Source organism: Anastrepha obliqua, chromosome 1 (assembly GCF_027943255.1).
Source record: "Anastrepha obliqua isolate idAnaObli1 chromosome 1, idAnaObli1_1.0, whole genome shotgun sequence".
In the NCBI taxonomy this organism is placed as follows: domain Eukaryota; kingdom Metazoa; phylum Arthropoda; class Insecta; order Diptera; family Tephritidae; genus Anastrepha; species Anastrepha obliqua.
The window spans coordinates 109,386,558-109,401,366 of record NC_072892.1 but is presented as its reverse complement, the minus strand read 5'-3'; the positions used below and the strand labels follow the sequence as shown (position 1 = coordinate 109,401,366).

The window sequence follows — 14,809 nt, the reverse complement described above, 5'->3', positions numbered from 1 at the left end:
AAATAACTAATAATAATTAGTTAAATATTGTTTTATTGAATCTTGTGTTATACTCCGATTACACTAGTCTACAAGGAAAAGTATCCGAAATAATTTAAACTAATATCTGCTTCTCTGTCCATGCAAAATTCGGATTGATAACTAAAATTAATTTATTAGTTTGAGTTTTTACGATAATCGTATCTTTCGTGTTTAATGGAACTAGGCCAACAAAATTTAACCAACATTCAGACCCAGAAACCAGACTATATATTTCCGAAGGTTTATGATGCGCTGAATCCAAATCTGGCCTCAGAATTGCTCTATCAGCTCTGGTTTTCGAGATATCCTAACCTAAAAGTGCAAAAAACACCATTTTTGCCCATATTTGAGGTTATGCGATATCTCTGCGAAAAAAAATGATATTTGAGCAAACAAAACACCATTTGAAAAAAGAAGGATTGTATTTAAAGATGCCATCCTTTAATTTTGGTGAAAGAAAACATCTGCAAGGCTACATAACCTCAAATATGGGCAAAAATGGGGTTTTTTGCACTTTTAGGTTAGGATATCTCGAAAACCAGAGCTGATAGAGCAATTCTGAGGCCAGATTTGGATTCAGCGCATCATAAACCTTCGGAAATATATAGTCTGGTTTCTGGGTCTGAATGTTGGTTAAATTTTGTCGGCCTGTGTTATTTTGAAGAGCGGATTATTGAGCTTTTGTATTCAAATATTTGTTTTTCTTATTTTTCTTAATATTCATAAAAAAGTTTAAATTTATGGAGAGACTGTATGAAATGAACTATTTATGAAATAAGTCTTTCAGCTATTAGTCCATAGATTTAGCTAGGAGTATTTTTAAACCTTCCCAAATGTCTTGTTTTTTTCGTCTGTCATTTGTCAGCAATATTCAATTCATTATTTGTTACATTTCATATAACAATGCATTTTTGTCGCTCTTAAAAATGTCGAATTTCGCGCCTTCAAACTACGATTTGCGAACATCGTTGATTTTCTGTTATCAAGCTCATCAAATGCTTATACGCTACCAACGACAATTGGCCGATTTGAACAGCGCTATACACCGAAAACGCCCAGAATATGCCGATCGGCGTCACAAAGTAATTTTTCTTGATGGCAATGCACCGCCACATCGAACAAGAGCGCCCCGCGAATTGGTGGAGACGTACGATTGGGAACCGCTGATGCATGCGGCTTACTCACCAGACTTGGCGCTTTCGGATTATCATTTGTTTGCATCGATGGGCCACACACTTTCCGAGCAGCGCTTCAAATCTCTCGAAGAAGTCAAAAAATGGCTCGATGATTGGGCATCCACAAATCGCCTGAGAGATGGGAAAAATGTGTCGCTAGCGATGGCTATTATTTAAAGATTACCTAAATTTGTAACCATTTTTTGTTAATAAACGTTTGACATAGAAAAAAAAGTCTCATTTCATAGGTATTTGTGGTAAAAAAATTACTGAATAATATTAAAAAAATTTTATAAAGTTAAATATAAATATAAAGGTAAAGATAAAGAAAAATACAGCAGTACCATAGTGGTTCCCAACCAGTTCGATATCTTACTAATGCTGTACTAGCAATATGAGTCCGTACTAAGACTGTGTTCTATTTACTCATACACGTTTTTGCTGCTGGGTATCATTATGCTTTACATTTGTCTCACACATTGGCTATAAATTATGTGATTATGTGACACTTCTTCGCCTTTTACTAATTTATATATAAATATATGTCTAGGTGTGCTATTGTGTAGTACTCTGTGTGCAATTTGGCTTAATAAATTACACCAATTCTACTTACGCACACATGTTCGTCTGCGCGTATATCTTTCTGTGACAATCATAACGTCGCATGTAGCGCCATCATGCGCCACGTTTGTGATGTTTTAATATTAATGAAATTAATAAACAAAAGATCTATAATTTCGGTAAAACTGATTAACTCAAGATTTGTTATCTGTTTACGCCGCGTAATATGTAATTGTTTTCCATTTTGTGGCCAGTTGGTTTTCCTTCCGGCATTTCTGATTTTAGTATAACAAAGTGCAAGCTTGAAATCGCTCAAAACCTTCCTTGGTTTTTGATAATATTTTCGCCTGTCGTGACGTAAAAACATAATCAAAGATAATATTCATCCACGAGTATAACATTGTATTAGTATTTATTTATGAAACTGAGTATTTATTTATGAATTTATTTTAACTTGAAGTTCATTTAATATGCTAGATTTGCCTGGATCATCATTATCATCACACATATTGCATTGTCACAAATGCAACTTGAGGTTTCAGTTGTAAAACAATTTTCATATAAACACAAATTTCTAGACCTCCACATCCGACGTGCATGCTACAGTAGCAGGTGGATTTTCCACATTTTCAGGGGCTACCACTTGTAGGCAGCATTTCTCGCAATGTTTGATTTCATGTTTTTATATCTGTGCCTCGAAAAACCATAAGCTTTAAACATCAGCAAGAGCTCCACGGGTAAAATATATTAAACAAAGATTTTTGTTTTACGAGAAGGAAGTATCGCAATCGTTTACCCCATCAGTGTGGGACTTCAACCCACACCAAACTTCCTACCGCCAACGAGTCGATATGTCGGGAGGCGGTTGAGCTGTAAACTCTACGTCAGTTACTCTTCACATGCAGTCGATCAAAAGTTGCATATACTTCAATCCAACCACAGTTTGATTTTTTCCGACGGAAACCACCCCAGTTGGACCTGTCCACACCCTCCCACCTTACTTGTATCACGTCGTTGCTTTGTCGAGTATCGTCAGTTCAGGGATATAAGCACAGGAATGTAGAATTTTTCATCTCAAATCGAGGTCTGTTATTCAAAAACTGCACAAACAATAATCTCATCATAAGTAATTTGTTCTAACGGAGATTCTCACAATGGGTTCAATTTGAGGCAAAGTAAAATCTACTCTTTAATTTAAATTCCTCAGATTCGACTTCACATTCTTAAACTACATTTCTATTCAGAACTAACTGACACCAGCATCTTTTTTACACACACATAATTATACATTCGTACGTGATTGATCTGAAGTTACTCGCCAGCCATCAATAAGTGCCTTCTTCTTCTTCCTTTCGTCTATCCAATTACGCTCAATAACAAAACCGCACACAATCATCTAATAATCATAATCATTTAAAGAGGTCTACACTTCTACACACAACCATTCAGAGACTCCAACACTCATTTAATGTATTTTTTGTAATGTTAAAACAACAACAGCAAATTCGAATCGTAAACTTTTGAATAGGAAGTTATATTTAAGTAAAAACGGAAAAAGGAAAAATGTAGAAAAAATAAATGGAAAGCTTTGGCGCAGAGTTGGCACGCTGCTGTTGGCTGCCAAGTAAGCTAACATATCCATTTCTCATAGATGTGTGTATAGGAACGTATATGCGGATGTGTGTGTGGGTGTGTTTGTGGCGGCGTGTGAATTTGTTGTGGCTTGTCTGTCGTCTTGGCTTGCCGTCCGCGCTGAATTCTATTTGGTCCTGCCTTCGATTGCCTGTCAAGTGCTGGCGGGCCTGATGCACACCCACAAGCACACACACTAACCCATGCCACCACGCGCGTACACATTTTTGCTCAGTTTATCTGTATCAGTTTGTCTACTTGTTGATGCGTATATAAACGTATGTATGTATTCTATGTGGATGTGTAGTACTTTTGCAATTCTAATCAATTTTTATTATATTTGCAATCTTCTTGGCAGTAACAGCGTCGTCTTCTGCGTCTTCGTTTTCGTCTTCGCATTTGCTGAAATATACTTTAGCTCATAGTAGGTTGCATTTCCTTCCTCCGATCATGCCCATCGATTTGACTTGGCCCTGGCCTGTTTCCTTTCAATTTGCTCTCATTTTCATTTATTTTTGTTTTTGTATTGTTGTGCACTTCAATAAACTGCTGCCGTCTTGTCTGTAGTTGCGATTTTTCCGCCGTAGATGGCCGAGTCACCTTAATGCGATTCTCTATCTTACACACACGCACAGTTAGCTAAGTGCATACATACTTACGTAAATGTATATGTGTATACAAATGCACGCATTCATAAATCTATACTTTCATACATACAATACGTTGAGCACATTTGTTGGACTATTTCTTTATTCACTTATTCATTCATTTTTATTTACCTTTGCTGCCCCGGCATCCCCTCTTACACTCTCCGTCCGTTACCTGTCACCAAGCGGAAATCGCACACTTGGGAAAATCATCTTCGGTAGATTTTGTATATTTTTAGAACGTGCGTTTGTCCTATGGCTTGTATGTGTACATGTGTAGGTGCGTGTGTGTACAAGAGTGTGTTGTTTGTATAGAAAAGTCAACGTGTTTATGTTATGACTTTTAAATCAAAATTCAGCACGAACTGGAATAAATTCACTTCCGAATGTCATTAAATTGTTTTCCGATATTGTGGTTTTTCTTCTTCAGGAAAAGCACATGCGAATATGAAATTATCAGTACCCACATTTGAATGTGAAGTAGTCCCATGCAATGGTCATGGATGAGACAACCTTTTGTGTGTGTCGTACTCATATATAATATACGCCTATTATATACTTACGTGTGTGTGTATATTATAAACCCAATTTTTGTATTCGTGTATTTTCTTGTTCTTCTTTTTCTCATATCGATTTCATTCCTGCATTATGATGGTAGTACAATTGGAATTTATTGATTCTGATTGAGATTTATGAGGGAATTTTTGCGCATAAATGTGTACGTATGTATGTATTCATAGTGGTATATCATAGTAGGAAATCTTGCCTTGTGTATACCTGCATAAAATTGATGAGATATAAAAACAAAAACAATTCCGTTTTTATGGCGATACAGATTAAATATTTTCCAGCGCAAAAAGACACGCACTCTGGTGAAAAATTTGGCAGAAGTTGCTTCAAAAAAATTAGTGAGATATTAAATATGGGATTAGTTAAATAGAATGGCCAAATATTTAAATTTTAATTAATCAGTGGCGTTTCTAATAAAATAATCAAAAGGCTAATCTATTATGGCCTTGAATTGGCAGATAAACTGGCTTGTCATGGACACTGAAATTTAGTAAAGAGTTAAGTGAAAATAAGAGACGAGCCTTTTCTCAAAATGTGCGTTTATTTTTGATAATCTTTTTCTCCCTGATGATGTTTCGGGGAAAAATTATCAAAAATCTACGAGATTTTAACCGACTTCAAACTTGTTCTTTATTGTACTAGAATTTAATTGGGCTATAAAATTGGCACACAAACTTAAAAAAAAGAATTATGATAAAAAAATTTTGAAATTATGGTGAAAGCATGTCGAATTTTTATAAATTTTATGCGGATTTTGAAGTTTTAATTACTTTGCTTTTTTGTTATTGTATAAAATGAGCTATATATGAAAAATATAAAAGTAATATTAAAAAAAATAGAAAAAAATTCAGAAAAAACAGAAAAAAACATTCATTTTTGCATGCATTAAGCTACGCAACGGAAGCTTCCAAGAAAACTATTCCACTTTTTATCTTTTATTTTGATTTAAAAATAATACAATAAATAAATACATTTGATGTACATAAAATAAACATGATTTAATTGACCAACTGTGATAAAATAAATCAAATAAAATTTACGCATATTTTACATTTTATAAAACATTGAAAAATTTTTCAAAGCATTCCCTTAAAGCTATTGCTTTTACATAATGAGTTTTTATGTGAATTTAAATCTGTAATTAATTATTTTATTTTCTTTTGCAGACCGCTGTCGTTCCCAGCGATTATCGCATTCAATCGCCAGCCTCTGGTTCGCCGCTCCCGCTGTGCAACACCGCCACCGCTACCAATGCCGACGGCACAATCGCTGTACTGCAGAACAACTCGAATGCAGTCAATACTAATTCCACTGCTGGCGGACCCAATACTGTACTCCGCGTCATTGTCGAATCGTTGCTCTATCCGGTGTCGTTGGATATTTTGCATCAAATTTTCCAACGTTTTGGCAAAGTGCTGAAAATTGTCACATTTACAAAAAATAATTCATTCCAGGTAAGTAACTGCTGCACACGAATATGTGTACTACATATCCAAATGTATATATGTACATATGTATCTATGGAATAGTGCATGTGTATGTGTATTCAAAGATATCGCGTACATTTCAAATGAACGGAGCAACCACAATGCGGCAGCGCGCATAATTGATAAGTGCAAGAGCCAACACACAAGCAACCATATTAGTGTGTCTGTGTGTATGTTTGGGCAATAGGGTGAACCCTTTTTGAGTTTCGACAATTTTCGTATTGAGTAGTATTTTGTTTTATTATCAAAATGTTAAAAAGAAACCGGTGGGGAACGCACCCTATATAATTTATTTTTACAACCAACATTACAGCTCATTTTATCACGCCAATTTGTTCTTAATGTTGTTGAACTTTCGGGCCGTCACATTTACGGAATAGGAGGATGTGGCCTTCGAAATGTATACATAGTTAGTTGAAAGTGAGTTCAAGTGATTTGAAATTAAAGTGAATAGGCTTGTAGAGTTTCAGCAAGATCGCTATATTTCTTTGTGTTTAGTATTCGTTTGAATCGAGGAAGTCGAGTGATTTCCTTTTCCATCACGACAACGCACCAGCTCACGACTCAGCAGCTGTGCTCGTAAAATGAATAGAAATAGAGTTGTAACTCGTTTCACATCGCACCTAATCTCCGCAATTGGCTTCCTCGTTTTCCTCGGACTTCTATTTATTCCCCCAATTTGAACACATATCTGGAGGAAAAAAAAATTTTTTTAAACGAAAAGTTGATTGCAGTATCGAATAGCTATTTTTCAGACTTGAACAAATTTTATTATTCGAAAAGGACCAACAAACTAGAATAGGAAGAAATGTGTAAACTGAAACGGAGACTACGTCGAAAAATAAAAAATGTTTACCCCAAAAAAGTAGTTTCTATTTTTCCATGTAGTTTTCAAACGACCCTCGTATTGCTAAAAGTAAGCGTTATGCATTTGATAAATGCCCTAGTTCTCAATTAAAACTTCTATTCTGTCGAATAAATATAATAATAATTCATTTTACATTTTTTTTTCTGCCAGTCAGTTCTACTAAATATTTGCAGGAACTTGGCATACTTATGTGGCACGTTTTCTTCTTTTTAGACCGCCTTCATTTTTTGCATACCATTTCTTTCACTAAAACGAAAACTTTTCTAAAGATTGAAAAATGTCTCATGCAACTAAGGTGCACCCGAATGATCATACAAAAGTTCATTCACATGCCCGTTTGCGCACTAAATCAAGTGTAAATGTATGAATGCTTTTTATCTACATTTGTATTAACTTGTTGTTGCACCCATTTTATTCAATTATTAACGCAGAGCTGTCGCATTCATTTACTTACTCACCCAATCGTTCACCCACACTCACTCACTCACACACTCACTTATTCACTTATATGCTTGTTACCCACTTCCTTTGTTCATACGCATACCATTTCAATTGCAATTGCAGGCACTTATCCAGTATCCGGACGCCCATTCGGCCCAGCATGCCAAGAACATTTTGGATGGCCAGAATATCTATAACGGCTGTTGCACTCTGCGCATCGACAACAGCAAATTGACTGCTTTGAATGTCAAATACAACAATGACAAATCGCGCGATTTCACAAATCCATCATTGCCGCCGGGCGAGCCAGGTGCTGACATAATGCCCACCGCTGGGGGTTTGGTGAATGCAAATGATTTACTCCTGATCGCGGCCCGACAGCGGCCATCCTTAACAGGTGATAAAATAGGTAACACTTTTACGTTTTCCTTTTTTCATTTGTTATATTTGTTTGTTAACTAAAAGGAAGGAACGAAAATTATTCAAAACTAAATTTAAAAAAAGTATATTAAAACAAAATTTAAGGAAAATTATTTTTTATATTTATATATTTTTTTTTTGTAATATGGTGTTATATGCTATGCCATATGATTTGTCTATCACTTTCTCTCATTCTGCTCAGCTGCCTCATATTCTAATTTTTTTTTTCTTTACTTTGGATTGTGTTTGGTAATTTTGAAACATTAGAGTAGCTACCATTTGGCGTACATAATTTGATTCTTGTTTTATTAAAATTTATTTCGTTTTTACACTACTTGTCTCACTCTTTATAACTCTCTCTTTCTAAAGCTTGCAATAAATATAATTAAGTTTTAAACTATTACACAACCCCAAAACCAAACAAGTTCACCACCACTCCCAGAGTTAGGCGAAACGGACATTGATAGCGACCTACAAACGTGCTCCAAGATTGAGAAAATTAAATTACAAATTTGTAGATGCCTTAGAACGAAATTTTATTTAAGTTAATTTCTTTTTTTTTTTTTTTTCAATAGTAAATTCTTATTTTCGAAACAATTGTAGTACTAATTTTTGGTTGACACTTCGTAGAATTTATGCAAAATATCTCCATTGCAATTGTTGTTGGCTTGGAACAACACTATACATATTCTATCTAATCAATATGACATCGGACATTTTAGTGCGTCGTTAGGCTTTTAAAACCCCTCCATTTGAACCCCACCTCCAACTTTAGAAGTCATTGTAGAATTTAATATTCTACGTACCGAAAAATTTAGGTATTTATTTGGTTATGAAAGAAGCAAAAGTCAACCTCCCTGTTTCACATATCCCAATATTTCGTCCCCTCCCGCCCTTCGTCAGGAATGCCGATTTCAATTTGTTTTCCTAAAAAAGTTAAAAATCAAAATTACTACTTTGCAGTGAATGGGCTCGGTGCTCCCGGTGTATTGCCGCCATTCGCACTAGGCATTGGTACGCCACTCGCCGGTGGCTATAATAGCGGCATACCGAATTTAGGCGCTTTTGCGCTGGCCAACAGTGGTGCTCTACAAACAGCAACGCCCGCTTTGCGCGGCTTCTCCAACGTGCTGCTCGTGTCGAATTTAAATGAAGAGGTAAGTTGCTTATGTAAACCTAAAGTAAAATTAATAAGTATTAAGTTTTATCACAAATATATAAGTACGAGTATATGCATCTGTGCTCACATAATTAAGCAATTTCATAAAAAATTGTTCTTTGTACATATAACAAAAAGCTGAAAAAACGAGGTTCCTAGCTTTGTTTAAAATTCAAAAGAATTACAAAATTTTTTTTTAAAATACCATAAAAGCTTTTCAGCATTTCATTCAGAATTTTGAGACAAATTTCGGGTATGCAGTTTTATAGCCAATTTTTTTGTTTATTTTTATTTAAATCTAGTGCAGTTAAATGTCCGTTTGAAGCTGCTCAAACATCATATAAATTTTTGACAATCATTTTTCGCTAGGCAGTTGAGCATTTTCTTTCTTATGGAAAAATGCTATGAAAAAAAATTGTTAAAAATTAGTGCGCGTTTTCACTGACTTTAAACTTTTACCTTATTATACTAAAATTGAAAGAACCATAAAACTGTACGAGTATATCCAGAATTTCTCTAAAAAGTCTTAATAAAAAATTGAAAGTTGAAGTTTTTATATTCATATTTTCATATTTACAGTTTTTAAGAACTTTGTACAAAGTTAAGAAGAACCTTGATTTCTTAATTCTTAAAATATAAATAAGTTCAAAATTTTGATGTTGAAATTTTTTATTTATATGAGCACGAGTGTATTTATACACATCTATTTTGGTTAAATTAATTGCGTATAGAAAATATATAATAAGTAGTGGAATCAATGCGCTTAATTTTCCCTTCAAAGCGTGCTTGCATTTCTAATCTCAAGTCTAATTTTTGTATAGATGCGCTTTTACAATGTATAAATGTACATGTGTATTAGGTTGCATCACTCTCCATACAAAGTCGGTAGTACCAAGTCAGTCCATAAGTTCGTGCGTATTTTACCCATAATTTCACTTTTGCACGATTTTCGCATACAAAAAAGGATTCGCGGAATATAACGGAACTACTTATATTTTCTTTGATATATTGTGCATTCAACAAGTGATTTTAATCGCGAATAGAAGCACGTGTTGTTAAAAAATAAAATGGAATTTTCAAACGCGTGTAAGAGGCATATTTTGTATTTTTTTTTTATAAAAGTGTTCACAGAAAATATACCGTGAGTGTAAGGACTGCGCAAAAGTGGTTTTCAAAATTCCGAAGTGGTAACTGCGACGTGTCTTTAACTCCGACGCCTTGCTCGAACTCGTCAAAGCTGAGCCAAATTTAACAGTCGATATGATGACTCAGAGGTTAAATTCATCGCATGGAACAGTTTACAGGCACCTGATTCAGTTGGGAAAGGTTTTAAAGCTGGAAAAATGGGTTCCGCATAGATTTTGCGTCACCAACCTTCAGCAGAGAGTAAATGTGTGTTCTCAGCTGCTGCAACGTCTTGAAAATTAAAGTTTTATGAACCGTATCGTTACTGGTGATCAAAAATTGGTCCTTTACAATAATCCTGTTCGCAAACGCCAATGGTTAGATAAAGATGAAACATCAGAACTGACTTTCCTGTCTATTTGGTGGGATATTTCCGTTATTGTTTATTATGAACTTCTGGAACCAAACCAGACGATAACTGCTGATTATTATTCCCATCAGCTATCAAACCTGAATGAGGCACTTAACAAAAATCGAACGTCTTTAGTGAATAGACGCAAAGTTTTGTTTCACCACGACAACGCAAGAGCTCATACCGCAAGACAAACATCAGGCAAGCTGAACGAGCTCGGATGGGAGCTAATGCCGCATCCACCATACTCTCCGGATAGTGCACCTTGTGATTATCACCTTTTCCGTGGGCTTCAGTCCCATATGAGTAACAAGAACTACCCCTCAAAAGAAGCTATAAAAAGGGATATCGAAGCGTATTTTGGCTCCAAGGACAAAAAATTTTTTGAGCAGGGAATTAAAAATGTGCCTTAACGTTGGGTAGACATTGTAAATAATCAAGGAAAATATATTAATTATTAATAAATACTTTAAACATCTTTTTTTATTAATTTTAAAACCATCTTTAAAAACGCACGAACTTATGGACTGACCTGATACTTTTATATCGGCATAAAAGCCTATTATATTTTGAGACATGCACCAAAATAAATCGGGAAAATATTAAGATTTATGTGAGTTGTACCGATTTGTAGATACCTGAAGAAATGTCATTATTTTTATTGCATTTATTTTTAAACATCTTTAAGCATAACCTCTTCTATAGCCGCAGCTGAGTATGTATGTGTTTCGGAAAAACTAATTTTATTATAAAAAAAAATTTTTTTTGGAGGTGTTTTCAAATTTGCCCTCCACACGTACTAAATCTTAATATTTTTACGAAATATTTTAGCGAGAGTCTTTAAATATAATCAGTTTTAGATTTCCGTTAGACTCAATGCAACTTTTTTGCTAAGCCATAATAAAATTTGCTGTATAAAAAATTTGGAAATTTGCGCTGATTCGTCTAGATTTTGTGAGCAGCAAATGAGATTTCACTAAAGGTATTCTAAATAAAGATTTCATGCCGACATTTGTTTTACTTACGTACAAATGTACAATACATGTATACATATGTATCTTATATTAAATATATGTATGTCATTATTTTCATTTTTTTCATTATTTAATTTTTTTGTTTTTGTGAAATACATGCTACATATTTATCTGGTTTATGTTTATTTTGTTTGTATTAGTACTTCTTTTGTTCATAAAGCCATTTTTTTTTTGTACCTTAATAATTGCTCGTTAATTGTTCCCTAAGAATTGGCAAAGTTTTTCACGCTACATTTCTCATAAATTTTCGAACTATTTTCTAAATTTTACTCTTTTATTGAATTCGTGTGTTACCTAACAAATAATTTTATAAATTGCTAACCCGTGTTTTTTCGCTTCTTATATTCAATTTTCAATTTTCCAGTCAGAAGACATCTATTTCTTCGCATAGAAAAATGAAATAAAATAAAAACATAAAAAATAAAAATTAAAAAAAGTAAAAATAAAGAAAAACATAAAAAATAAAACTAAAAAAAAAAGAAAAAGTAAAAATAAAAAAAAAATAAAAATAAAGAAAAAACAAAAATTAAGAAAAAATAAAAGTAAATGAAAAAATAAAATATAAAGAAACATAGACGAAACACAACAAAAATAAATTTCCTTCTAAGTTTCAGTTTTATTCGTGATTTTTCTACTTTCCATTTCTGAGTCTGAGTTCTTCATCTCATCAGCGATTTTCAAATATACCTAGAACTATATACAGAAGTTATATGGAGTAGGTGTTAGCATACTAATTTCATTTAGAAATCCCGTTGCAGCCTTGTACATACACTAAGCACGACATACGAGGTGTGTTCAAAAAATAAGGTGAATTTTCAAACTTCGCTGGCTACGTGCATTCGACTTTCGATTATTATTTCTTTTATGTTGGTACACTTGTGTCGAAGATATGTTCACGGTTATAGCAATGTGGCATGTTTAGTTTGTTTGTGAGTGGCATAAATAAGATCAGTGTTTTGCGTGTTCGATTGCGATTTTCTGCTATCGAAAAAAATGGTTCAAAGGAGTTGCATCAAATTTTGTGTAAAAAATAAAACTAAGCGCTCAAAAACACTTGAAATGTTGACAGTGGCACACGGTGAGAGTACTCTGAGTCAAAAAAAATATCTACAAGTGGTAAAAGCTTTTCTCAGAAGGTCGGGAAGATGTGAATGACGACGCTCGCTCTGGACGCCGCAGCACATCAACAACCGATAAAAATGTGGAGAAAGTCACAATTAGACAATTTGCTGAGGATGTCGGTATATTGGCATATCGGTTGAGTCATACCATGCAATCTTTTCGGAAAGTTTGGACATGAGGCGTGTGGCAGCGAAGTTCGTTCCAAAATTCCTGAATTTCGAACAAAAACAACGTCCCATGAACATCGCTCAGGAATTGTTGAATGACGTCAACGATGTTCCAGATTCGCTGAAAAGAGTCATAACTGGTGACGAAGCATGAGTATATGGTTATTACATCGAAACCAAAGCCCAATCGTTCCAACGGAAGAGACCAGAATAGCCAAGAGTCGATAGCCGAAAATCGCCGAACACGCAAAACCCTTGTCTTATTTATATCTCTCACAAACAAACTAAACGTGCCACATTGCTAAACCGAAAGCATATATTCGAGACGGATATACCAACATAAAAAAAAAAAATAATCGAAAGTCGAATGTACGTAGCCCGCGAAATTTCAAAGTTCACCTTCTTTTTCTAACACACCTCGTACATACGTACTTACATTAAAGTGTATACGGGCTTACCGAGTATGTTTCAGTTAAGAATTTAAGCAGGGAGTTTGTGATCTCCCTTCATTTTGTATACGCTTGTAGACGTTTTTGTAGTTAGTATAAAATATTTAATATCGAAGCGTGTGCCAATGGCTGGTTTTATTTTTAAGCCTTTGCGATCGGCAAATTTCTCTGATAGGTGTACCACCTAGTCTGAGCAAATTTTGTTTTTAGGAGTTATTTTTCCCCTAGTGATTTAAAGCAAATATAGGGATATTAGAAAGCGCAGAGTTCGTTGAATCTGATTTATTATGCTTTGCATATAGCTTCCTACTGATCTCAACTCTATTCATTCCGGAAATCGTTCCTTTCCTTTTATTGATATCTTGCCGCCAGGCTTGCGGCACCGACTTTTACAACAACTTACGAAAGGCATCCACCGCGAAGAGTTAAAACACATGTAATTTTAATATCGATCGCTATTTCTCTCATAAAGAAGTGGCTTAAACTGAAGTGGATCGCGCTACCTAGTCTTGAGGAAGTTCAATTCGACATTGTCATATCAAGTTAAAAAAAAAAAAATACAGTTCATTCGATATAACCAACCACCAGACTTACACAGCTAAATTTATGAATAAATAAGAAGTGATTTTTGTGTCTTAATTAACACCACCAGCTATCCTTACATTCGCCCAGTCTGCATTGAATGATAAATGTTGCAGTTTCCTGGAAAAAAATAAAACCCATTCAAAATAAAATTAAAATAATGCAACTAAATAAAATAAGCTCAAATTTTGTAGTTTGCTTTAATAAAGTTATATTATTTCAATGATCCTGCTGCCTCTTGCAACCTACGAGCGCACTAATTCTCTACAGATCCTGGCAGCTGAAAAAGCAACTACACTGATTTGAGGTAAATTCTACACAAAAACGTGATGTATCCATCTAAGTCTCAGAAATTAAAGGCAAATGGCTATCCGCTTCGCCAGCGCGGCAACTGTGCGAGCCGTAAAACCGCTGGAAAATATCGGCGATTTTGTGCAAAAAATCATCATTTCATATAAGGCGTATTTTCATTTTAGCGCCTAAGTTGACAAAGATAAATTTGCATATTTGGGGATCAAAAAATCCACTCCTTTCGAGCCGTAGAAAAGTCAGTACTGCCCCAACATATGACTGTTGTGCGTTGCGGGTGAGCAGGAACATTCTTCATGCATTTTTCCTCGCCAAGGAAAAAATCAACAGCGCTTTTCGCAACAATTAATTTTTTTGTTGTATATTTTTTTTGTTTATGTGTTTTGGAACACTAAGAATCAACAAAATTTTGTTAAGAGCCCAAAAAGTATTAGTTCAGTAATCTATCTTTTACACACCAAGCTTAATAATTGCGTTATCAAACGTTTTGCTGAAACGAATATTCCTCGAAAAAACAGCGACTTGCTAGCCGTGTCAACCAGCGAGACTAAAGTTATAGTCCACAATTATTATGCAGATTGAGTCTTTTTAGTGAAGCAAAAGTCATTGGAAAATTTTTGTAGCAACA

General features: G+C 34.5%; 1 protein-coding gene across 2 annotated transcripts in view; it reads left to right on the top strand.

Moving 5' to 3' along the window:
• LOC129235529 (polypyrimidine tract-binding protein 2) overlaps positions 1-14,809 on the top strand; it is a 158,992-nt gene that overhangs the window by 67,140 nt on the left and 77,043 nt on the right. The window contains exons 3-5 of one of the 2 annotated variants that reach the window (XM_054869419.1): positions 5,773-6,060; positions 7,526-7,799; positions 8,786-8,979. In XM_054869419.1, coding sequence (XP_054725394.1) covers positions 5,773-6,060; positions 7,526-7,799; positions 8,786-8,979 — 756 coding nt within the window. Of the gene's footprint in view, positions 1-5,772; positions 6,061-7,525; positions 7,812-8,785; positions 8,980-14,809 lie in introns of both variants that reach the window. The other variant, XM_054869418.1, reaches the window with a different exon arrangement.